The sequence below is a fragment of the Microcaecilia unicolor genome, chromosome 2 (assembly GCF_901765095.1).
Source record: "Microcaecilia unicolor chromosome 2, aMicUni1.1, whole genome shotgun sequence".
Classification (NCBI taxonomy): domain Eukaryota; kingdom Metazoa; phylum Chordata; class Amphibia; order Gymnophiona; family Siphonopidae; genus Microcaecilia; species Microcaecilia unicolor.
The window spans coordinates 148192857-148220365 of NC_044032.1; the positions used below are offsets into that span (position 1 = coordinate 148192857).

General features: G+C 41.9%; 1 protein-coding gene across 3 annotated transcripts in view; it reads right to left on the reverse strand.

The window, feature by feature from the left end:
- The window catches only part of FAM172A (family with sequence similarity 172 member A), a 636319-nt gene that overhangs the window by 273128 nt on the left and 335682 nt on the right, over window positions 1–27509 (reverse strand). For 2 of the 3 annotated variants that reach the window (XM_030193388.1, XM_030193387.1), the window contains exon 8: window positions 3011–3130. The exons of the other annotated variant lie outside the window; for it this stretch is intronic. In XM_030193388.1, the coding sequence (XP_030049248.1) occupies window positions 3011–3130 (120 nt within the window). The remainder of the gene's footprint in view (window positions 1–3010; window positions 3131–27509) is intronic. 3 annotated transcript variants of the gene reach the window in all.

Here is a 27509-nt window from a genome sequence, read left to right on the forward strand (position 1 = left end):
GTGGTAAGTCTAAACAGATGAGATTTCTAGCTTGGAAAGGAAAAGATCAAGGGCTCCTTTTAATAAGCTGCAGTAAAAAGGGCCCTGCAGCAGTGTCAGCACATAGATTCACCATGCGCTAAGGCCTTCTTTTACCACAGTGGATAAAAGGTCTTTCTTTTTAAAGAGACATGGTCCTGTGATAAGTGAACCACTTGATACATGGCCTTTTCCTGGGGGAACCCTTACCACCACCTATTGAGGAGGCAGTAAGGGCTCCTGTGCTACCCCGGCACTAGAAAATAAAAATGCATTTTCTAGTGCCAGAGTTGGTATGCAGCAGAGGCCGGGACTACAGCCAGGCTCCTGTGGTAGGCCCGATTTGCCGTGTGCCAACGCAGTGGTAACCCTACCACCCTTTAGTAAAAGGGCCCCCAAGTGATGAAGTATCTTGGATATCAGGAACAAATTTGGACCAGAGAAAAGATAATTCCATTAATTATGGATCCGTGATCATTTTTTTGTGTTTCAGACACAATTTGGAGGAAGAGGTAACCTCTCCACAACACAATGAACTCCTATGTGGTAAACAGGAATTCATTATCTTAAATTTTTGATTATAAAGGGTGAACTGGATGGCGCATTTTAATATCTTCTAATTATTAAATAAGCATGGAGGCATTGAGTACACAAAAAACAACAAGGCAAACGATCTGCAAAATCCAATATGGGAAAGAAAGCCAGCAGATCAATGTCACAACAAAAAGATTTTATTGAAGATACCGTGTATGAACAAATCGCCCGACACAGGCCGTGTTTCGCCCACCTAGGGCTGCGTCAGGGGCTACAATGAACAAATATATAATAATTATCATAGATCATAATAAATAAAAAATCTTTTTGTTGTGACATTGATCTGCTGGCTTTCTTTCCGGCATTGGGTACACAAGCATTTCTTTAAATTTCATAAATTTGAAACATACAAATCACACACCAGTCAATTTTCAAAGGAAGTTCACCAGCTGGGAATGGCTGCCGACCAGTTAACTCACTTATTGGTGGCTATTTGACCATTTTCGGGAGTGAAGTCTGGTTAGTTATTCAGAGCTAACCGGCCAGTGTTAGCGCATAAGACCATATGATTAGCACAAAAACTTAGATAGTGAGCCCTCTAGGGACAGAGAAAGTACCTGCATAATGTGTACAGCGCTGCGTACATCTAGTAGCGCTATAAAAATTATCATTAGTAGTAGCAGTCTTTATGCGCTAATAAATGGCTGGTTAGCTCTGAATATCGAGTTAACCGGGTATGCACTAACCAGTTTTTTTAAAACCCAGATACCCAATGCTGGCGACCGAATATCTAAGTTTAACGCCGGTGGCGGACATTAACAGCACTGCCCACACCAGCTGAATTTTGGGGGCACAAAGTATAAAATTTGGACTGCAGTGAGCAAAAGAATGGAAAACATTTCAGAATTGTTTGTGTGTGTATGTATATATATCCACAAATATGCACATAGGACTAGATTCTATATATGGCGCCTGAAAAACCAGTGCCGAAGGTATTTCTGCCTAGCCAGTTTATAGAATACTCCTAGTGGCCATGCCTGCGCCTAATTCTAGGTGCGTCCATTTATGCCAAGTAAGACTTAGTGTAAATATCGGCGCCTAAGTTAGATGTAGAGCAGGTATATTCTATAACCGTGCTCATGGCTTTTCGGAACGCCCACAGTCTGCCCATTATATGCCCATGGCCACACCCCTTTTTGGCAGCACACATTAGAATTTACGCACATCACTTTACAGAATATGCCTAGCAAGTTGTGCACATAAATTCTAATCAATGCCAATTAGTATCAATAATTACTTGTTAAGTAGCAATGATTGGTGCTATTGGCTTGATAATTAATTAAGTTATGCGTGTAAATCCAGAATATGACTGGACCTGCATGCACAATTTTGGTCATGCTATAATGGGGACAATTCTAAAAAGAACACCCTAAGTGGGTGCTAAAATGTAGAGCACAGAGCACAAATTCTGTAACAGCATCTGGACGCCCAGGTACCATTTTAAATAGAGTATAAGGGGGTCTTTTACTAAGGCACGCTTACGTTTTTAGCGTGCGCTAAACGATAGAGACACCCATAGGAATAAATTGGTGTCTCTAACGTTTAGCATGCCTATTTTTAGCACGTGCTAGAAACGTAAGTGTGCCTTAGTAAAAGACCCCTTAAGTCAGCATTTGGCACTTACACATGTGAATAAGTGCTAGTATTGTACCATCTTAGCGTACAAATGTCACTTTAGGCGCTAAGATCAGGGGCATAGCTGCTATGGGGCCACGGAGGCCAGGGCCCCCGTAGATTTGGCCCTGGACCCCCCTGCCAACGACCCTCTCAACCCCACCCTCCCGCCACCAACCCGCCGTCAACCTGCCGTCGCCGTCTGCTACCTTTGCTGGCGGGGGACCCCAACCCCCAGCAGCCGAAGTCTTCTTGCTTCATTTGGTTTCTGAGTCTGTCTGACGTCCTGCATGTACACAACGTGCAGGATGTCAGACTCACAGAAACAGAATGAAGCCTTGCGATCTGCAGGGCTTCGTTCTGTTTCTGTGAGTCTGACGTCCTGCACGCTGTACATGCAGGACGTCAGACAGACTCACAAACCAAACGAAGCAAGAAGACTTCGTCTGGCGGGGGTTGGGGTCCCCTGCCAGCAAAGGTAGGCGACGTCACAGCGACGGCAGGCGGGGAGTCGTCGGCGGGCGGGCCACAGTTGTTGGAGGTGGTTCTAGCGGCAGCGGGGGTGTCGGCAATGGCAGGCGGGCGGCGGTGGGGGGGGGGCTAAAATGTGTCCCCTCACCTCGGCTCTGGACCCCCCTAACGGCGAAGTCCAGATACGCCCCTGGCTAAGATTATAGAATTATGGGGATACTGTACGTATACACACACACAGAAAGAAATGTAAGGGAAATTCAAGGACCTAACCACTAGCAGAATATAAGGAGTTGAAAAAGTAAACACTTACCAGCTCAACAAATGCAAGTCCACCATAGCTGTGAGCAACAAAAAACACATTCTCAGCAGCTGCTTTGGAAATGAAGTTATCCCACACATACACTGCATGTTCTTCAGGAGAGCCATTATCCTACAGAGAGGAATTTGTATTTAAAGAAGTCTGTTGACAGGTTTCCCATGGTTAGATGCATACATATATCTATCTAAGAGTTTTCTTACTGTTCTAGGGAAAGCATAAGAAAATATATTCCTATACATGAATGAACTGACAGACTCGACTAAAAGTACAGAAAAGTACATCCTATAAATCTCATCAATTGAAATTTAATCTTATTTTATATCCACAGACATTTATGCTGCACTTCACCATGAAACTCTTGCATTTTAGACAATACATAAAGTAAAAGAAATTAAACAGCATTGTTATTAAAATGTAGTATTTCACAGCTATGTTCGTTTTCATTTAAATTTTTATGTTAAAAGCAATGTTCTTTTACATATAGCCAGTTCCCACATGGATGGGGCTGAGGGTGACTCTAGGGTGGGCACACAAGTTATTTTTGGTCTCTGTGGCTAAAATGTCAAAATCACCTCCTCATTCACACAGAACAAAATAAAAAGGTCCCTGTTGGTTGGTTGGTTGGTTGGTTGGATGTATGTATTCTGAATAGTTTTTGGACAGACACAAGCAACTCACACTGAAAAAAATACTAGGAGAGACTGGTAGGGATTTGCATAAATATACCCATTTATTGGGCCCTACCCAGGTGAATAGTAATATATTCTTAATTTGGTTACTTTAATCACACTGTTACTCTACCTTACATTTTGCATATCCGATATGTATTAATTATTTCCTTTATTTCTAATTTTCTTGATATCTAAAATACCTTAATTGTAACAATACTTTGTTCTTCTCATACCGTTTATGACGATTGTCATTGCGGCATAATGTAAGCCACATTGAGCCTGCAAAGAGGTGGGAAAATGTGGGATACAAATGCAGCAAATAAATAAATAAATATACAAACGCAGAGCATCGAAAATAAGCCATATATAAGGCAATTCTTCAAACTATGCTCTAACAATTATTCACTGATTATACAAGTAATTCATTAGAATAATGGCATATATGGCATATATGCATGTAAATGCTAAAATTCTCACTGAGCACATTCTTTAAATAAGCACATATCTTATGTACCATATATTTTTTACAGATGGGCATACACAGAGGTGGAGTCTGGGGGCATGGAATGAAGCTACAAAGTAGTAAATTTAAAACGAATCGGAGAAAATTTGTCTTCACTCAATGTGTAATTAAACTTTGGAATCCATTGCAAGAAAATGTAGTAAAGGTGGTCAGCTTAGTGAAGTTTTAAAAAGTGTTTTAATTTCCCCCTCTTGGACCTCTTTCTGACTCCAGATCACACGGGGGACTAAAGATACCTACTTCACATAACAGGTTCTGTATGATTTCTCCCACCTTCATTGTCACCCAATCACAAGGAGGTCTGTTCTGGGTTTGCATTAGGGGCTGTAATCGAATTCTAATTCCCATAACTACTGCTTTCAGTCTTCCTGGATCTAGGTATACTCTGAGCCATTTATGTTCCCAGATAATGCCTATTAAAAATCTGTCTAAGTTTCTCCAGAGACTGAGTGTATGTGATGTGCCTTGTAAGCTAAATGTAAGGTAAAGAGAAGATAGAATAAAGACAGAGAAAGGTTTAAATAGATAGATACATTTTATTTCTTACCCAAAGACAAGTCTTCAAGGTGGTACGAATACAGACATCAGACTTTAATCAGGTACAATCAGCAGACAGATTCTGGGTAGAACCGGACAGAGCCCTGCCGTCTGACAGAAGCGTTGGGGAAAATTCCAAAGCTATGGCAATTTGTCCCCTCTTTTATACACAAACCTCTCCATAGAAGTCTATGGTGAGGTACCTAGCTCTCAATTTCTGAGATGATACTTTCCCACACAGTCTTATCAGCATGTTTTGGGAAGCGTTGAGATAACAGTTCCACATCTGTCTGTGTCGCAATACTTTTCACACCATCTTAAGAACTCTGTATAACCTCTGTAGCCTTTTATACAAAACTAATAGACTCCATTTTGTTCATCTGATTTAAAGTGACAGTTGTACCAGTTTGTGTCAGGACTCATTGTTCAGACCTGTTTTTTTACAGATTCTGAAATATTAAATCATGTACTTGTTATTTGGCCTAGTCAGTACTTCTTCAGTTATTTTAGGCTTCATAGCCTTGGCCCTCACTATTCCAGTGGTAGATCCAAAGCTAGGCCATATATTAACAAAAGGTTTGGCCAGCTTCCTAAAGGAAAAGTCCATAGACCATTATTAAAATGGACGTGGGGAAAATTCACTTCGTATTTCTGGAATAAGCATCATAAAATGTATTTTACCTTTTGGGGATCTTACCAGGTATTTGTGACCTGGATTGGCCACTGTTGGAAACAGGATGCTGGGCTTGATGGACCTTTGGTCTGTCCCATTATGGCAATACTTATGTACTTAGAGCATGGGTGTGACTCATTTAACACACATAAATTACAGAATACTAAAATTACATAGAACATATCTCCAGCACTTAGGTGCCTATATTCACTCTTACTTTAGTATTCTATAAATGAAAGAAGTTCCTATGTTCCTTTACAGAATAGGCTCCTACCAGGCAACCAGTTGTAGAACTGACCCCATAGTCCATAAAATTAAAGGGCCATGTTTACTAAGGTGTGCTAGCATTTTTAGCATGTAGTAACCATGTAGACGCAAATAAGAATATTATGGGCATCTACATGGTTAGCGCGCACTAAAAACACTAATGCACCTCTAGTGTGGCTTAGTAAACAGGGCCCAAAGTAAGATGATGTTGGAAGGTCTCAAATTTGCTCATAGTATTAATGTCACTTGAGTTTTTCATAGTATGTTGTTGTTTCTGCTCTTCTGCATTTCTCGGTCTGTTTTGTTTTTTATTTATAAGTTTTTAAATTACATCATCTCAAGCATAACTTGATCCAGAAAGACAATACTAAATACAAAATCATCTCAAAAAGAAAAAAGAAATAATCTGTCAAAATGCATTAATACAATTACAATATTGACCTATGATAGGAAAAAAAGGGAGGAGAGGAGAAAGAAAACCACCACCCTGTTTGGAGAGCACAAGTGGAGGAATAAACCAAATGAATAAAAAATAGGAAACTTATCAAGGGAGATCATACAAAACCGGAAGTGGAATAACATTACAGCACTTCACAGAGGAGGGGCACTAGGGGGTCAGAACGCCTTCTTCCCCTCTATAAAACTCTTCCAATTGCTTAGGGTCAAAGGAAACATAATTACTACTCTCAAATGTAACACAATATTTACAGGGAAATTTTAGAAAACAAATAAGTAGCCTCCAAAGCCAACAGTTTGGCCCTCAAGGCTAAAAACGCCTGGCACCTAACTTGTGTTGGTCTGGAGAAATCAGGAAATACAAAACATTAGACGACCCAAAACACATAGTATCTTTCTATAGGAAATACGGTCTCAAAACCCAGTTGAGAACTTTCCAGAAAATTGGTCCACATAAACTTCCATGGGCTGGGTCCCAGATCTAATATAATAAACCCTTGAGATAGGATTAGTTCCCGGGTAAGCTGTAAAACCTCCCAAAAGTATTTCTTGACCATCTCTAAAGGTGACAACAATAAAGATTTGGGAAAATCCGCAAATTGGTCCAGTTATTCGGGGGGGGGGGGGGGGGGCACCAGCACCCTCATCCACAAGAAAGGTGCATGCTTTGCCTTTCCATTTCCCCATCAGATCCAGTGCCGCAAACAGCTGACTGAGAACCAATGGAGTTCACTTCTCTGCGTCTGCTCCCATCGCCATCTTCACTAATCCCCCCTTCAGTTTCTTTTCTCCTGTGTATGGGTTTCTTCTTCTTTTGTAAGTGCCTCTCAAATACTAGGGACTCTTGACAGCCCACATTCTCTTTCTTCTCAGATACTCTCTATACTATAAGATGCCTGGTATATCCATCTCCTCCTCTCACAGTCTGTCTCCTCTCAGTCTATGCAGTCACACTATACTTAGGGAAGTTCCTTCTCCCCTTTTTGGGACTTAAGTCTCCTCTCTTTGTACCACATGCTCAACTTCTCTGGACTAGGCAAGCAGGATATATCCAGGAATTGGGTCCTACCTCCCACCCAGATTTCAGTGCAGAAACTGATGAGACTACAGTTCATTCAGGCCAAAAACATTTTTATGAACATAGACAACAAGCCATTATCTCCCTGTCGAAATTAAGAATCAGATGGAAAGAGGAAGCTGTAGGTTTCTCTAATTTCATGGAGGCCTCAAGGTTCTTGAACCTCCACTTTCCAAGAGATCCATCCTTCCAGAGATGTTCACCATTCCATAAGAAACATGAGGATGACAAGATGTAGCAACGGTGGAGGTATGTACAGTGAATTGCAAAGACTATTGTAATGCTTGCAGGACAAAAAAGAGAAGGGACATTCTGCAAGACAATAGTTTACTGGGTTTGGTGTTGATGTCTGGTTCTCAAGCTGGGATATTTGAGTACACAGTGGGCTGATGTGGGATTTTATTTGTGAAAATTGATGCTTTGCTCTTTATTAGGATGGCATGGGGAGTTCTGGGTGAAAGGGTTAAGTGAAATCAGGGAAGTAGTAGCCCAGAAGTGTCAAGATCTCAGGAAGTTACTGAGCCTGACTGGTTTCCTCATCCTTTAAGGGCTCCTTTCCAGATTATGGTAAAGGTCATACAGGTCTGAAATTTCTCACTGAGAGCTATATATTTCTAGATCCCAAGCAGCTCAGAAGCTTTCTGAAACTAGATTTTCTCTGGTAGGTTGATAGTGTAGACAGAGACATGTTGCAATGCATATCTGCCTTTTGCCTATATCTGAAATGTTAATTTTTTTTAATAGTGCTGCTTTTTTTTGTGAAGGATACCTCCCTACCTAACAAATGGGGGCTAAGGTTTGATGCAGGACAAATTTTATGCTTGTGCAAATTTGGATGCATGCCGAATTTGCACATACAATTAAATTACATACCAAGCCAATTAATATCAATAATTGGCTTTTTAACAAGCAATTATTGACAATAATTAGATTTAATCAGAAGTTATGCATGTAAATTTAGGTGCAGGATCCACATCTAAATTTTATACATAGCCCAAAAAGGGGGCACAGAAATGGGAGGGTCATGGGCATTTCAGGGCAGATCAGGAGTGTGGTTTTGAGTTACATGCATAATTATAGAATATGGTGGCTCCGTACAAAATTTAGGCGCTGGTATTTGCATCAAGTTTTCGTTGGTGCAAATGGCAGGACCTAAATTTACACATGACCCCCTGGTGTAAGCACTATTTTATAAACCGTACCTAACTTTAAGCACAGTTTATAGAATAGCACTTTTTTAAGTGTGGATTTTTTGCTGCCATATATATAATCTAGCCTATAATATATTTCCTATTGTTTTCTATTGTATGCACCTTTATTGTTTTTTAATCATGATTATTATTGTAAAATTTTTTAAATATAAAGGAGTTCATTTTTGAAATAGAAAAACATCCAAAAAGCAGCACAACGCAGCAGATGTCAAAACATCCGCTGCTTTTGACACTGTCGATCACAGTATACTTCTCGATACCCTATCCTCACTTGGATTCCAGGGCTCTGTCCTTTCCTGGTTCTCTTCCTACCTCTCCCTCCGCACCTTTAGTGTTCACTCTGGTGGATCCTCTTCTACTTCTATCCCTCTGCCTGTCGGCGTACCTCAGGGTTCTGTTCTTGGTCCCCTCCTCTTTTCTATCTACACTTCTTCCCTTGGTTCATTAATCTCATCCCATGGCTTTTCCTACCATCTCTATGCTGATGACTCCCAAATCTACCTTTCTACCCCTGATATCTCACCTTGCATCCAAACCAAAGTTTCAGCGTGCTTGTCTGACATTGCTGCCTGGATGTCTCAACGCCACCTGAAATTAAATATGACCAAAACCGAGCTTCTCATTTTCCCCCCCAAACCCACCTCCCCGCTCCCCCTGTTTTCTATTTCTGTTGATGGCTCTCTCATTCTCCCTGTCTCCTCAGCTCGAAACCTTGGGGTCATCTTTGACTCTTCTCTCTCCTTCTCTGCTCATATCCAGCAGACTGCCAAGACCTGTCGTTTCTTTCTTTACAACATCCGTAAAATCCGCCCCTTTCTTTCCGAGCACTCTACCAAAACCCTCATCCACACCCTTGTCACCTCTCGTTTAGACTACTGCAATCTGCTTCTTGCTGGCCTCCCACTTAGTCACCTCTCCCCTCTCCAGTCGGTTCAAAACTCTGCTGCCCGTCTCATCTTCCGCCAGGGTCGCTTTACTCATACTACCCCTCTCCTCAAGTCGCTTCACTGGCTCCCTATCCGTTTTCGCATCCTGTTCAAACTTCTTCTACTAACCTATAAATGTATTCACTCTGCTGCTCCCCAGTATCTCTCCACACTCATCCTTCCCTACACCCCTTCCCGTGCACTCCGCTCCATGGATAAATCCTTCTTATCTGTTCCCTTCTCCACTACTGCCAACTCCAGACTTCGCGCCTTCTGTTTCGCTGCACCCTACGCCTGGAATAAACTTCCTGAGCCCCTACGTCTTGCCCCATCCTTGGCCACCTTTAAACCTAGACTGAAAGCCCACCCCTTTAACATTGCTTTTGACTCGTAACCACTTGTAACCACTCGCCTCCACCTACCCTCCTCTCTTCCTTCCCGTTCACATTAATTGATTTGATTACTTTATTTATTTTTTGTCTATTAGATTGTAAGCTCTTTGAGCAGGGACTGTCTTTCTTCTATGTTTGTGCAGCGCTGCGTATGCCTTGTAGCGCTATAGAAATGCAAAAGAATAGTAAATAGTAGCTGGGCAGTAACTCCATTTTGGCACATATTGGGCGTGTGTAGGTGTTTACGCGGCTTAGTTAAAGGGCTCCTAAAAGAATAACGATTATCAACACTGGCGAGGAATTCACTACATAAGAATGCTTTCAACTATTTACAAAATTTCAAATAGTCAGTAACATATCTGAGTGACTTTGGTAGGAAATTCCATTTCCTAGAAGCTTGGTATGTGAAGTTTTCATCATGAATAGATCTGTAAGGAAGATTTTTGCAACACGGAAATGGAGGAAAAGATAGTCTCTCCACATACTGGGACAGACCAAAGGTCCATCAAGCCCAGTATCCTGTTTCCAACAGTAGCCAATCCAGGGTACAAGTACCTGGCAAGATTCCAAAACAGAACAATACATTTTATGCTGCTTATCCTAGAAATAAGCAGTGGTTATTCCCCAAGTCCATCTTAATAATGACTTAAGTACTTTTCTTTTAGGAAGCTATCCAAACCTTTTTAAAACCCTGCTAAGCTAACTGCTTTTACCACATTCTCTGGCAATGAATTCCAAAATTTAATTATATGTTGAGTGAAGAAATATTTTCTCCAATTTGTTTTAAATTTCTACTTTGTAGCTTAATTGCATGTCCCCTAGTCCTAGTATTTTTGGAAAGAGTAAACAAGCGATTAACATCTACCCTTTCCACTCCACTCATTGTTTTATAGACCTCTATCATATCTCCGTTCAGTCGTCTTTTCTCCAAGCTGAAGAGCCTTAGCCAATTTAGCCTTTCCTCATTGGGAGTTGAGGAGTAGCCTAACGGTTAGTGCAGCGGGCTTTGATCCTGGCAAACCCAGGTTCAATTCCTACTGCAGCTCCTTGTGACCTTGGGCAAGTCACTTACTCTCCATTGCCCCAGGTACAAACTCCCCCCCCCCCCAAAAAAAAAAAAAAAAACTTAGATTGTAAGCCCTCAAGGGACAGAGAAAGTACCTGCATATAATGTGTACAGTGCTGTGTACATCTAGTAGCACTATAGAAATGATTAGTAGTAGTGATTAGTAGTAAGTCATCAAATTCCCGTTACCATTTTCATCGCCTTTCTCTGTACCTTTTCTAATTCCACTATATCATTTTTGAGATGCGGAGACCAGAATTGCACACAGTATTCGAGGTGCGGTCGAGGTGTGATACAAAGGCATTATAATGTCCTCATTTTTGTTTTCCATTCCTTTCCTAATAATACCTAACATTCTATTTGCTTTCTTAGCCACCACCGCACACTGAGCAGAGGGATTCAACGATGACACTTAGATGCCTTTCCTGGTCGATGACTCCTAATGTGGAACCTTGCATCACATAACTATAGTTTGGGTTCCTCTTTCCCACATGAATCACTTTGCACTTGGCAGCCAGTAGAAGTCCATTCAGGCCCAGATATCCAATGCCGGTGCCCAAACATGGCCCAACATTGAATATCCAGGGCTAATTTAGCCAGTGACATCAGTATTTTTAAAAGCACTGACCGCCACCGGATGAATATTGACCAGTATATTTAATTTCCATAGATAATTTCCAGAGACTATTGATGGGGGAATTTTTGAAAATTCTGCACACATTATTTTAGTGTTTTTGCATAGAATTCCGCCACCATAACATCTGAAATTTCCTGCCTTTTCCCTCCTCAGGCTTCAGCCTCCCCAATACCTTCTCTCACTCCTACTGTAGTTCTCTCGCCCTCTAACTCCCAGCAAGATCCCTAATTTTGCTCCCAGTCTTCTACTACATACAAAAAACCCATCTGTCCTTCTTCCTCCCCCCAGGCACACATCCCCACTTCTCATTCATTCTCCTCTCCTCCCCAGCTATCACTGTATCTCTCCCTACCAGGCTACTCACCTTGAATCCTCCTTCTTTGAGAAGCATTATTTCATGAAGAAAGATTTGGTGCTCTGTGGGATCAGGTTTTTCCTGATATGGCTAGGCCCATGGAAGTGAGAAGGAAGGTCTTTCTTTAGCTTAAGGCAGAGGTTCTCAACTCAGTCCTCAGAACACACCTTGCAGGATACCCAGATACCCACAATAAATATTTATGAGATATTTACATACTCTACCTCCACTGTATGCAAATATATCTCATGAATATTTATTGTGGGTATCCTGAAGACCTAACTAGTTAGTTGTGTCCTGTGGACTGGGTTGAGAACCCCTGGCTTAAGAGTAAAGTACTTGCATTGGGAGCTATTTTTTTTCTGATGTTCCCATGCAAGTAAGTGCTTGTTTAGGTATTAAAATTGTAATTATATCTTTTTTTTTTATTCTGTTCAGCTTGAAAAGTTTCTGTCTGATAAGAAGGTATGATTCAGTGTGCTAATAGACTTGGAAGGATGTAGTTAATTGGGCTTTGAAAAAAGACAGGCATATTGTTCAGGGAGTTTTCCTCTTAGTTTCTTTAGGTCCACCTTTATAGTATTACTTTTTCATTTTCTTTGTCTCCCTTTGATATGTGATTAAATTGAAACATTGCCTTTATGTTTCATTTTCCCTTTTTGTAATATATGGATATTATCATTTATTCTTTAAGAGGCCCTTTTGCTAAGCTGCGATAGCCACTAATGAATGCCTAACGTAGCTTAAAAGGGCTTACTGTCGAAAGCGCTCAGGTGTCCTGCGGTAAGTTTGACATTAGCGTGTGCAAACCACACACAAGAATTTTGTCTGGGAGTGGAGAATGGGTTTTTCTGTGCTACTTAGCGCATCTACATTACTGTGTGCTAACTGATTAACGCAGGATTAGCACGTGAGCCCTTACTGCCTACAAAGTGGGTGGTGGTAAGTGCTCACATGCTAATTTTTGTTAAAGGCAGTGTGCTAAAATGGCAGCATTAGAGCATGGCCATTAATTCAAATAATTGAAAATCGTCCATTTTACTGCTGTAGTAAAAATGGCCTTAGCAAATGGAAAAGACCCCCATAAGGGTATGCTAAGACCACCTTTTACCACAGCTGAGAAAACAGACCCTTACAGTTGTTGTAATGCAAAAGTGTTTCCTAGTTCCTTGTAGAAATCCAAAGCAGAGTTCATTTTGTAAAGTCTTTTCTATGTGTAAAACCACGATTTACACATAACCAAATACATGCATATTAATAAGTGAAATTGATAAGATGACATGTACTTACACCACACCCCATTTAGGCATTCAAAGGGACATAGTTTTGGAGAAGCAGGGATAGTTGCAATGTAGGGGCATATTTTATAAAATACAAGTAAAAAAGGCTCGTTTCTGACACAAATGAAACGGGCGCTAGCAAGGTTTTCCTCGGAGTGTGTATGTTTGAAAGAGTGTGTGTGAGAGTGACTGTGTGAGAGAGAGAGAGTGAATGTGCGAGTGTGTGTGTGTGACAGAGAGACAGAGTGAGACTGAGTGCGAGTGTGTCTGTGAGAGAGAGAGTGAGACTGGGTGTGAGTGTCTGTGAGAGAGAGTGTATGTGTGAGAATGAGACTGTGTGCCAGGGGCCCCCCTTCCCCCCTCCCCTCGGCTACTCCGCCCCTCAATGCTTCTGCTTCTCTTTCAAGCTCCGCCTCCGCCCCTGTGCCCTGCCCCTTTCGCCCCTCCTCCTCCGGCTCTGGTGTTCTACGTGACGTCAGCCTGATCTTTGGAGCCTAGCAGACCAACTCCGAAGAAAGCCACGGACACAGGCAGCAAGATAGAACATTGGAGGTGAGAATTATTATATAGGATAAGTGTACATGTAGAGAGTACATGCACAAGACCCCAGATGAACTGCTCCAAAACAAAATCACTTTATTAAAACAATCGTCCAACATGGTCCATGTTTCACCCACTCATGGTACAATACAGAAGTGGGAAGGCTAAAGGATTCACAATCCCATCTAAAATATGCAAAATGCTCAGCAACACAATGCTCACAGCAGCATGGGCACTGAGAACAGTCTATATCCATGCTGCTGTAAGCATTATGTTGCTGAGCATTCTGCATATTTTAGATGGGATTGTGAATCCTTTAGCGTTGACACAAATGGAAAACCAGCACTTCCACAAGCAATCAACAAGCAAACAAAAGAGCAGAATTAGAAAGTTACCAGAATGATCCCACTTCTGATATTGCACTCCTGAAGCAGCCCATTAGTGACCTTTTGTTTTGGAGCAGTTCGTCTGGGATCTGTTTTTTTTTCTCTGCATCACAACTGGTGCAGATCTGAAGAGCTTCTCTGTTGTTTACTACATGCAGAGAGTACATGTACAAATGTGAACCTGTCTATGAGCTGGTGTAAATTTGTGCTTTGTTAGAGGTCATTGTGTTCTCCCATATTCTGAAAAATTCCATCATTCTATCACAGATGGACTATTAGAAAACACAGCTGAAATAACTGCAACTTGTGCAGCATAAATATTCCATAACTTCAGTTATCAGTCCCATACATTTTCTTTTATTTTGAATGCAATTAAAAGCTTTTCACTTCATAGTTAAGTGTTCAATGCGCTTAAAGTTATTAGAGAAAAATAACTGAACTGTTCATTTCAACAACATCTTGATGCTAGCTGCTATTGTTCCATATTACAATGTTAGAACTTCTGGGGTCGATATTCAAAATGATTTAACCAGCAAGAAATGGCTCCTGCGTGGTTAAAACACCTGTCCGTTCACCTGTTCAAGGCTGCACCTGTTCAGTGCAGCTGAAAATAACTGGTTACTGTCGAACTGAAAACTGGCAATTTTGTGGGGGTTCTGGGGGTGGAGTCAGCAATTGGCCAGTTAAGTGCTGATATTCAGCTGATATTCAGCACTTAACCGGCCAGATTCAATACATAAATAGGACCGCGCCAAAATGAGACTACTTCCACGCTACCGCACACCCCTGGTGGTAATTTCAGATTTGCCATGTGCCCGTGGTGACAGGAAATATTATTTATTTCCTCCTGCATGCGCCATTTCTGGTGGTAATCAGCAGTTGGCGCACACCAACCAATCACCGCACGTGAGCCCTTACCGCTAGATCAATGGGTGGTGTTAAAGGCTCAGGCCGGTTGTAGGCGAACGCTGGTTTCAGTTTTACTGCATGCCCTTTTCCCGTCCCATTTTTAAAAAGCCCTTTTTTGCAGACACAGTAAAAACTGGCCCCGGTGCATGCCAGAAACACACGCCCACACTACCGCAGACCACTTTTTACCATGGCTTAGTAAAAGGACTCCTTTATGCGGTAACCCATAGCCGGATAAGTGCTGAATATTGCACTTAACCGGATAAGTATTAACTGGCTCCAAAACCCCCAAATTCAATGCCAGTGGCTGGACATGGCTCGGCATTGAATTTCCAGGGTTAATGCCAGCAGTGGTCAGGAAAATGCTGCTCAGTGCCAGCTGAATATCGGGCCCAATGTATTTATTCATATTATAGACTACACGTTTGGTAAAGCTGATTTGTGTGCTGAGCAAAAGAAACATACACAATAAAAACATATACAGTAAAACAATACAAAGGATCAGAACTAATCCATTCTAAAAAAATAAATAAATAATAGCAATAACATAATGTTATCAAACAATTGAACGTGAAACAAACAGTAATCAGAAGCACAATAATTATCTTTTTGGACTTTTCACATAAGAAACTCTATCGCAAAATTACTTCTCAGTGTGTTTTGGGAAACTTTCAAGGGTTGACTGGTTATTCTAATTGATGCATCTTGCCACAATTGTTTTTTAAAGTACCAAGCACTTTTAAAAATGAAATCTGGATTCTCATATAACATACCTGCAATTTTCAGATCTGCCAATGAGTGTGATTCTTCTTCTAATAAAAGTGCATAATTTCATAGTAATTAGCATTATCTTAGAATATTGCGAAATGAATAAGGTAGTGACATTTAAAAGACCTAAGTTACAATTAGGGAAACTAATTACTATTCTTAAATAAAGCTTTTATGGTTAAAGTAGTGAGTTAGAATTAGGTAAAAAGGTTTAAAATAGTTTGTGTCACCACTGTATTTTACAACTGGGAAGGGCAGATGATCCCTAATGCTTCTCTCATTTTTTACCATCTGTTTTGTCACCCTCTTTCCCAATGATATAGCTAGTCTTTTGCCTCTCTCACTTTCCCACAGCCTCTCTTCCCATGTATGTTCTCCTTTTTTCAACCTGACATGTTACCTCCTATCTCACACATGGTTTATATACCAAGGACTTTCCTTCCCCTCTCAGTCACCTAGCCTGCTGTCTCCCCCCTCCCCCTGTAGTAAAAGTGAATTTTAAAGATTGTTTTTCAACTCTGTCTTGACCGACCAGTGCACTCAGGGTCTGTATTGTTGATTAAAAGTAATTCTGTTTAAAAATGATTGTTTAACTTTCATTGTGTGAAAATAAGTTGGAATGCAGAAGATAAGACACAGCTCTAATTAATTTTGTATGTGAAAAGGAGGATGGTGCTTGTTTTCGGAGTTCAGCCTGGCCACCTGGACTTGGAAAACATGTGACCACGTTCCCACAGTATGGCTTGTTTACCTAAACAGAGAAGCATTCTGTAATTTTCCTTAGCTCTGAACATAAGTTCTAAGCCTTATAAAAAAAGGGGGGGGGGGGGGCTTGTTGCAGCAGAGTTTTGAGGCTCATCTGTGGGTAGATGTATCGTGCAGAGGACTTGTTCCTGGTCATAAGGAGACTTCGAGCTTTCGCTGCAACGGGCCTGTCAGCTGATGAGATAAGGGCCTGAAATTCCTGACCAGTGATGTTGTATGTATAATATGTAAATATCTGTCTTATAGCTTTCTTTTAGTTAGATGATTTAAATCATTGTATATATATATATCTTAATCATTGTAGATTTTAGCACCTCTAATAAAGGTCTCATTTACCTAATATGAATCCAAAAGAATACACAGTAATTATTGAGTAGTCTGTGTCAGTGAGACAGGCTGTAAATCCATAGCAGTACACCCCCACACACACTCCATTTCTCCCTCTTTAAACTTTTTTCATGGTTGCTTTTCCTATGTCTCACTTATAAGTTTCTCAACACTTTTCCTCTGTGATATGGATATTTCTCTTTCCCTTCTCCTCTCTTCCTTCTTTTATGCTCTGTTCTCTCACTTTTGTCTTCCAGTGTCTTCCAACATCAGGGCTAGCTTAACCATAAGGCATTTACCATAGTAAATGGTTTTTCAATTCCCATTGAAGCTCCCTGTAATTTAACCCTCCATTACCCAAGATACAAAATACGCAACCATGTATAATATGTAAAACGCTTTGATTGTAACCACAAAAAGGCAGTATATCAAATCGAATCCCCCTTCCCTTACTCTCAGGGAAGTGCTTACAGAGAGGTGTTATTTCAAAGCACTTAGACTTACAAAGTTCCATAGTAACCTATGGAACTTTCTAAATCTAAGTGTATTGAAAACAAGCGCCAGTGTATCCTAAAACCCAGGCTGCTTGAGGTATCAGAACATAAAAAGATACCAGTGGCCATTTTTGAGAGAGACAGAGTTATGCTGCAGTTGCACTTGAGACAGTTACTTGGTAAGCCACCAGCATTTTTATTTAGAATACAAGTAATTATACAACTAATATGCCTTTTAGAACAATTTTGTAAGTAACTTTGTGCTGCATCTTGTTTTTGGTTTTAGAACTGGTGACTCCCCCTTGAAAAAGTAGCCACGAAACGGGGACCTGTCGGGGTTTTAAGAGCACCAACTTGTTCAAGCTAAGTGCTGCATAAAATTAGATGATAGCATATTGTTAAACAGAAATATATCTTCATATATAAGATTAGCAAAGGGTGGTGGAGGTTTAGTCAATGATTAGACAATACACACAGATAATACACCCAGTCATTGGGTGAAAAATCAAATAATCTTTATCGTGTGTTACATATGAGACTACTCCACTCTCAATAAGCTGAAGAAGCAATACACTTGTATTCATGTGTGTTTAAATATTTTGTTATATTTCTAGAATAAGCAGCATAAAATGTATTGTTCTGTTTTGGAATCTTGCCAGGTACTTGTAACCTGGATTGGCTACTGTTGGAAACAGGATACTGGGTTTTATGGCCTTTGGTCTGTCCCAGTATGGTAACGTTTATGTTCTTACTAGTAAAAAAGGCCCGTTTCTGACACAAATGAAACGGGCGCTAGCAAGGTTGTCCTCGGAGTGTGTATGCTTGAGAGAGTGTGTGTGAGAGTCACTGTGTGAGAGAGAGAGAGTGAATGTGCGAGTTTGTGTGACAGAGAGAGAGTGAACTGGGTGCGAGTGTGTCTGTGTGAGAGAGTGTGTGTGAGAATGACAGTGTGTGCCAGGCCCCCCCTCCCAGTTCCAGGGTCGCCCCCTCCCTCCCTCCCTTCGAGTGCCAGGGTCGCCAGGACCCCTCCCCCACACCACATACACAGACGGAGATACCAAACCACTCTTACTGGACTGCTCTGCTCTCACACAAACTCTCCCCTCCCCTGTCCCCGGGGGTCTAGCGCCTGTCTCGCGCTCTTCCCCGTCCGCTCTCCACTATCTCCCTCATTCTGAAGCTCCCCGCCCCGCCTCCTACCTGCCACCTTAACCTGCAGGTTGCCCGTCACCAGACCCGCAGTGCTCCCTCTCCGGCGTCCCGCCCACTCTGATGCAACGTCCTCCTTCCATTGGCCATGTCTCGCCCCTTCTGATGCGCATCCTATTTCCGGCAAAGCGAGAACAGGAAACGGCATGACATTTAGAAGGTTGAAGCCACTTAGCTTAATCTCTGTTTCCCCTTTCCCACGATGCCGTCCTTCTGCGTACAAAAAGCAAACAAACCTATGAGCTGCTGCTGCTGCTTCCACGTTGTCCTTCGATTTAATCTCACAATATACAGATGTACACAGAGGAAGTATAATAACTTTTCCCAGGTCAGCCCCGCTCCTCAGGGGTGTGGCCACAATGGCAACAATGACATCAGCCAGGGCTTCGGAGCCTAGCAGACCAACTCTGAAGAAAGCCACGGACACAGGCAGCAAGATAGGTGAGAATTATTATATAGGATATAGTTTTCTGGCATTCAGCTTTTTATCAGTTGGGATGGAGATGTCCCAGGTGATCTAACCTCTTTGTTTTCCACAATTCTCTTAGGGTCATAATCCCAAAGCTTTTCTGGTACACTGATGTTGTAATACAAATTGTGTTCTCCAGATTTCAAAGGTACAAAATTGTAACAGTGATGGGTGTTATAGATGCTTATAGTGATAGAAAGATTCTGTGCTGGAAAATCTGCCCCAGTGTAACCATGTGTGGACAGTGAGGGACTGTATATTTTCTAGTGTGACTTTTCTGTGGTGTACATCCGTTGAATAAGCACCTTCAGTTTCCCTACTAGCCATGCTTAACAGCAACTCCTTTCAAAGCTGCACCAGAGAGAAAGAAGATCTCCCAGAATATAAGGTGCTCTGGTGTGGGCCCTACCAGGGCAAAGTGGGACTGGGTCCTAATACTATATGGTTCATGCCTCTCCCCTGCCCCATCTCTGGTCTGTTCATCTTGGAACTTCATAGGTCCAGAAGTGGATCTCCACTTGTGCCTGCTATCTGCCATGCTCCTATATAGTTCCTCAATGCCTCCATCTTGGGATAGTAACTGGTTCACCTGATTTCAGAAGTGAATGTTTTGAAAGTCCAGAATCTACCTCCTATGGCTAGATCTTGCCTTCTGCAATTATAAGTGTACATAGTTCACTGCTGTGTGTAAGTGGCTTGGGTGCATTGATCTCGGGTAGATGCTTGTTGCACTCAACACCTTCCAGTTTACAGGGACCAGGTATAATACTTGAGAAGAGTTACTGGGCAGGCCAGGCATTTATCATGATAAGAGTTGGTATCATAGCACAGAGATGTGTCTTTACTGGGGCAGATGCTATGGCATCTCAGCCTGCTACCCTCCCTTTAACTGTTCCAATGAGATATACAAAGGCCCAAGATTCTCCATAGCCTCCTGTACCTAAGCAGATTTTCTCGCTGGGAGCTTGAGTTTCACTAAGGCCCTAGGAGGTGGTGTGTTGAGGTTACAGCCCCATGTATTGGACTGCCACTGGTCCAGGGCCACTGGTAATTATATAAATATTTAATGGTGACATTTTTGGGAAAATGACTGAAACAGGATGCCTTATATTTGGACAGTATTTTTTGAATTCAAAAATAAAATGGAAAGGCATATGAAATGTTATTAAACATTCACAAAGATAAACTGTTTAGCAATATGAATATATAAAATAATGCTCTGATCCATTCAAAATAAAATTTGCATTTACTAATGGAATTTTGCAGTCATTAATTGTTAAATACCAAGCTAAAGTGGTATGGGAACCAAAGCCTTATCAACTACAGCAGATTCTAACACAGAGACACTGTAAAAGCTGCTTTTATGATGGACTACCTGAGCTGATAATACATGGAATTATCTAAATAGCATTTGCATATTTGTATAATTATTTCCTAAGGTTAATTAGTTTCTGCAAACCAATTTGCCCTTTGATGCTGCTTACAGTGACAGGTTCACATATTTCCTGTATGGATGCCAATTCTAGCAGGATTTCCTAACCTGTTGCCACTAACTTTAGTAAAATGACTTTTAGTAAAATGGCCTAGTAACTAACAGGATACATAAGCTCATACTACTGCGATTGGCTTCTAGGAGAAAATAAAGGCACGCAATAAAGAGCAGTCTCAGTTATATAGCTATGGGCACAGGAGTAAGATTGAAAAGTATTTCCTCAGCTACTATTAGAAATCTTGTCCAGTGCATAAGAGGAAGTGTGAACTATATACAGAAATTAAAGGATGTCCATTAATGTCCTTAGAACCAAATAAAAAAAGGAAAAGAACAGAAAACGAGGAGATAGGTTTTGCATACAAGGAAAAGAGAAAATGAATGTTTCTAATAAACTTTTCTATTCAAAAGCAGACCAATTAATAAACTGAAAATCTGAAGGCACAGTTTTCTCAGTCCACAGCAATTGCCCAACATCCTTGTTCCATGTCCTGTTGTCCCTACTTCAGCAAAGATGCTTCAGAAAATCAGGTGTACAAAGTAGTATAACACTCAAGGCCTTATCATGAAGCTTCAAAGATGGCAGTTTGGAATTAGACACATCCTGGACACTATTGGGCTCATTTTCGAAAGAGAAGGACGCCCATCTTTTGACACAAATTGGAAGATGGACGTCCTTCTCACAGAAACGTCCAAATCGGTATAATCGAAAGCCGATTTTGGACGTCCCCAAAGTTCAAGAGGGCGTTTCGGAGGTGTAACGAAGGCGGGACTTGGGTGTGCCTAACACTTGGACGTCCTAGACCCATAATCGAAAAAAAGAAGGACGTCCCTGACGAGCACTTGGACGTTTTCACCCGGACCTGTTTTTTTACGACTAAGGCACAAAAAGGTGTCCGAAATGACCAGATGACCACCGGAGAGAATCGGGGATGACCTCCCATTACTCCACCAGTGGTCACTAACCCCCTCCCACCCTCAAAAAACATCTGTAAAAATATTTTGTGCTAGCCTCTATGCCACCCTCAGATGTCATAATCAGGTCCATCGCAGCAGTATGCAGGTCCCTGGAGCAGTTTTAGTGGGTGAGTGCAGTTCAGAAAGGTGGACCCAGCCCCCCCCCCCACCTGTTATGTTTGTGGAAGAAACAGCAAGCCCTCCAAAACCCACCACAAACCCACTGTACCCACATCTACGTGCCCCGTCACCCGTGAGGGCTATGGTAGTGGTGCACAGTTGGGGGTAGTGGGTTTTGGGGGGCTCAGCACACAAGGTAAGGGAGCTATGTTCCTGGGAGCATTTCATGAGGTCCACTACAGTGCCCCCTCGGGTGCCCGGTTGGTGTCCTGGCATGTCCTGGTGTCAGTGCACTAAAAATGCTGGCTCCTCCCACGACCAAATGGCTTGCATTTGGTTGTTTCTGAGATGGACGTCTTTGGTTTTGAAAATCGCCGAAAATCAGAAATGTCCATGTCTAGGGACGTCCAAATCTAGGGTCGGCGAAATTTAAGGATTTGGAGGTCCCTGACCATATTTTTGAAACAAAAGATGGACATCCATCTTGTTTCGAATATATGGGTTTCAACCCTGGATCGGGACGCTTTGCAAGGACATCCAAATCGAAACTTAGACGTCCCTTTTGAAAATGCCCCTCTATTTCTAATATGCACTTAAATTGAACTTACAGTGTCTTATAAAAGTACAATTCAGATGCATTCATGGAATTTGTTTCTTGATCTACAAAACATTATCTGTACTTTCAGTGTGAAGGAACAATTATAGAAGTATTCAAAAAGTAATTAATAAGAATCCAGAAAGTCTTCACTGAAGAACAGTTTACAACCTTTGTCATAGCAAACCCAAATTACTTCTGTTTTCAAATATTGCCTTCACAAGGCCAATAATAACTTAAACAGAGCCCAAATGTGTCCAGTCACAATAGGTGAGCTGCTCTGAATATTCTGGATGAAGTAAATCTGAAGCAAAGGATAAAAATGCTGAAGGAACTGCAACAGAACTTTGGGATAAAGCTATTCAACATTACAGATTAGGGTAAAGGTTATAAGAGCACTGAAGTGTTTTTGAATATTCCTGGGGCACTGTCAGGTTCATTGTAAAGTGGAAACAGTTTGGCACCACCAAGATACTGTCTCAACCAGGCATCTCTCCAAAGTCAGCAATCAAGGGTGAAAAGAAACTGCTGAGAAAGATCACTGTGAGGCTTAACATTACTTCAAAAGAACTATAGAGATTTCTGGCTGAGAATGGAGGAAATAATGGATTGTTCAATAATTTCAAGTTCACTCCATGAGCAAAGCCTGTATGCCTGGCTACCAAGAAGAAAAGCCACATTAGAGGTAAGTCAAGAAGGAGCCACCTAGCTTTAGGTGGCAGAAATGCACGTAAATAGTGGTATTCTAGCCACTTATGCATGTAAAGTACCTCTTCTAGAATACCAACTAGTCCAAAAGTATGCATCATGTTTTCATGGCACGCACTTTGCCGGTGAAAATGCATATAGGTGGAGTTTGGCAGAACATAGGTGGAACATGCAAATGAACATGTACATTACAGTAGTCTATAATTTATGCTGGTATAAGTGATCACGCCTTAAATGTAGGCACATTTTCTGCCAACTGGGCTAGTATTCTACAAAGAGAAGTAGACTTCTATTTATAGAACATGCTTGAAATAGGTTTGCCCTGTTATAAAATTAACTTCACTATCCAGCTTATTTTCGAAAGAGAAAGACGCCCATATTTCGACCCAAATCGGCAGATGGGCGCCTTTCTCTCATGGGCGCCCAAATCGGTATAATCAAAAGTCGATTTTGGGCGCCTCCAACTAAAGTCTATCGCGGGAACAAACAAAGTTGACGGGGGCGTGTCGCAGGCGTGGTGAAGGCAGGACTGGGGTGTGTTTATCGGCTGAGGAGAGATGGGCGCCCTCGGCCGATAATGGAAAAAAAGAAGGGCGGCAGTAGCAAGAATTTGGGCCGCTTTTTTTGGACCCTTTTTTTTCACGAAGAAGTCCCCAAAAAGTGCCCCAACTGCCCAGATGACCACCGGAGGCAATCGGGGATGACCTCCCCTGACTCCCCCAGTGGTCACTAACCCCCTCCCACCAAAAAAAAAGAAAATTAAAAACTTTTTTTTTCCAGCCTGTATGCCAGCCTCAAATGTCATACCCAGCTTCCATGACAGCAGTATGCAGGTCCCTGGAGCAGTTGTTAGTGGGTGCAGTGGACTTCAGGTAGGTGGACCCAGGCCCATCCCCCCCTACCTGTTACACTTGTGCTGGTAAATGTGAGCCCTCCAAACCTCCAAAACCCACTGTACTCACATCTAGGTGCCCCCCTTCACCCATAAATGCTATGGTAATGGTGTAGAGTTGTGGGGAGTGGGTTTTGGGGGGGTTTGGGGGCTCAGCACTGAAGGTAAGGGAGCTATGTACCTGGGAGCAATTTGTGAAGTCCACTTCAGTGCCCCCTAGGGTGCCCGGTTGGTGTCCTGGCATGTGAGGGGGACCAGTGCACTACAAATCCTGGCCCCTCCCACGACCAAATGCCTTGGAGTTCTTTGTTTTTGAGCTGGGCGGCTTCGTTTTCCATTATTGCTGAAAACCGATACCGCCCATCTCAAATCCACCCAAATCTGATGCATTTGCCCGGCACCAACTGTATTATCGAAACAAAAGATGGACACCCATCTTTTTAAAAAATACGGTCTGTCTCGCCCCTTCGCGGACCCATCCTCGGAGATAGTCGCCCATGGAGATGGGCGTCCGTGTTCGATTATGCCCCTCCATGTGTTGCATGGCATTTACAAAGAAGCTCATTGGGAATACTACACACATGTGAAAATAATGTTTTATTGTTTCATGAGACTGATGGGACTGGGAAGAAAATTCACTTTCAGAAAGACAGTGATCCTAAGCACAAAGCAAAAGCAACAGTGGAATGGTTTAGAAAGAATAAAGTAAATGACCTTGATTAGCATAGTCACAGTCCAGAACTGAATCCAACAGAAAGTATGTGTCAAGTCTTGAAGACTGCAGTCCACAGATGATCTCCGGTCAACTTGAAGGAATAGTGAATTCAAGCTGTGGCACCTAAGCTGATAATTGTAAGCCAGGGGTCCCCAAAGTATGGCCCATGGATATATTTTCTTTGGCTTGCTATATTCAACTGCATAGTAGTTACCTGTGGTCAGAAGATCCTGTTCATGACAGCTTTCTTCTCTCTTCTTATATTTCTCCCAGGCCAGCATGCAAGTGGGCTGTGTGTGCGTTAGCAGACCCTCACCCACTGAAGTGCAACCTTATTACATCACTTTTGCACTAGAGGCAAAATGCAAAAAAATAAAGGCTAGCACAACAGAGCTAAAACCAGGAGTCAAGAGAAGAAAATATTACTTTTATTGCTTCAGCTGTAACCACAAGGAACTGTAGCCACATGTGTTTCTGATGCAACCATTAAAATTAGGAGCCAGCTCTATCACTGCATAGAACTGAAGCTAAAGGACAAAGCTGATGCAGAGCAGGGAGGGAGAACAGGACCTGCAGTCACCAAAATGAATGCAGCAGGAGACACTGTACGTAAGAAGAGTTCCTGGGACTTGGTTGAAAGAGTGGAGGGTGGTACTGCTGATGCCCATGAAAGGGAGGGCAGAGAGGGAGCTTCTGGGCAGGGAAGCCTGTGCCAAGCAAATGTAGGATACTTACCCATGAGTTGGGGACCAATTTTAAAGGACTGCTTTAAAAGCATAAAAGGGTTGCAGCTATTGAGTAAGAGATGTGGGCAACATTCCCAAGGAATAAGGCTCAGAGGGCAGCCCTCCAAAAAGAGGAATAATTCAGGTTGACTGGGAGTTTAAGTTCTTAATTGTGAGCGGACTCTAGAGATAAATTCCCGGAGGAGAACTAGAAGAATATAAGTACTCCTAAGTATATTGAGAACACGTGGCACTCAAAGACAAACTGGCACTAAGGAGATCAGTGCCAGGTTTCTCATGAAACCTCTGGGATAGTGAGCCCTTGGACCACTGCCGAGGAGTGACAGCGGCAGAAGAATCACCCAAACACAAGACAAGGCAGAACAGACGTACCAGCAAACCCAGGACCAGAACTCCCAGACGGAGACTGCAGCCGAGGCAACTCAAGCTGGAACAAGCAGGACAGGAAATTAGCCCAAACTTCAGCTGCACTTGACCGCCGTTCCTCAGGGGTTGAGCCCCTGGGTGCAGGCGGCCGACAGAACTTACCGGACAGGGCAGGAAGGCTGAACCGCAAGAAACAGCAGGAAGAATAAACCAGAAACAAGCCGGGTCTAGGCAGGCAGCAGACAGTAGAATAAACCAGGATACAGGCCAGGTCTAGGCAGGCAGCAGACAATAGAATAAACCAGGAGACAAGCAGGGTCAAAGCCGTAACTGGGAAAAACTCAGCAGCACTGCAACTAACTCTACCAAAGGAAACTCCTCTGAGGACCTCTGTTGCAAGGCAAACTAGAAAACTTCCCAGGTGATTAATAAAGGCAGCCTACAAGGGAGTTCACCAGGTATGGGTACTGCTTGGTTAAAAAAAACAAACTCCCAAAACAATCTGGAAGGCTGGAAGATCCGGACTGGACCAGAATATCTTCTGGAACATGGGAAACGACAAGCCATCGGTTCACAGCAGCTACCAGGTCTAACCACCGGGGGGCGATGTGACTGATAGCAAGGAAGCTGGACACAACCGTGACAATCAGTGACCAGATATATGAAGGTATCGCTCTTATTGCCAAATAAGGAGTGATAAATATAGAAAGTATTTTTGCATATTTAAGAAAATAAGAATAGCCATACTGGATAAGACCAATGGTCCATCTTGCCCAATATCCTGTTTCCAACAGTGGCCAATCCAGGTCACAAGTACCTGACAGAATCCGAAATTGTAGCACGATTCATGCTATCATTCCCAGGGACAAGTAGTGGCTTTCCCCATTTCTATCTCAATAGACTATGGACTTTTCCTCCAGGAAGTTGTCCAAACCTTTTTTAAACCCAGATACAATAACCGCTGCCACCACATCTTCTGGCAATGAGTTCCTGAGCTTAACTATTCACTGAGCAAAAAAATATTCCCTCCTTTTTGCTTTAAAAGTATTTCCATTTAATTTGAGTGTCCCCTAGTCTTTGTACTTTTCGAAAGAGTAAAAAATCAATTCATTTCTATTTGTTCTACATCACTCAGGATTTTGTAGACCTCAATCATATCTCCCCTCAGCCATCTCTTTTCCAAGTTGAAGAGCCCTAACCTCTTTAGCCTTTCCACATATGGGAGGAGTTCATCCCCTTTATTATTTTGGCCGCTCTTCTTTGAACCTTTTCTAATTCCGCTATATCTTTTTGTTACAGAGTTTTCAGTTTAATAGATTATTTTGCTTAAACACAGTATTGTAGTGAAAGTCTATAGATGAAAAGAAAAAAACCTTGGCAGAATCTATATTGACTAGAAAAGTTGTTGGCATATTTTTACTTCAAGGAAAGATACACTCTATTAATCTAGTCTATAACACCTGTATCAATATTTTTGCCCCTAAATCTGTGTGTGGATTACTTCTTTGTTACTCTAGATTGCCTATAGTCCATAGTGTACAGAATTGGTTCCCTAACCTGTGCTAGGGGATCCCAATCAACTGGGTTTTCAAGACATCCAAATTGAATATTCATGAAATAAATTTGCATACAATGAAAGCAGCACATGCAGATTTCTCTCAAGAATATTCACTGTAGATATCCTGAAAACTTGAGCCAGTATTGTACAGCATAAGATAACTTTTACAATATATGAGAATGTAGAATTGCCAGAATAAGATGTTCTGCAATATCTGTGCCTCTGTGTATTACTATGAAATATTCATATGCTTAAGTAGGTAAAGGGACAGAATTCTTCATCAGTTTAAAACTTCAATTTTTTTCTATATAGAATATCCATTTTCAGATAATGCTTTTATGAATACATGAGACTATTTAGATGGATGTACTGTATCAAAGAAGTTTTGTCCTACAATACATGTTT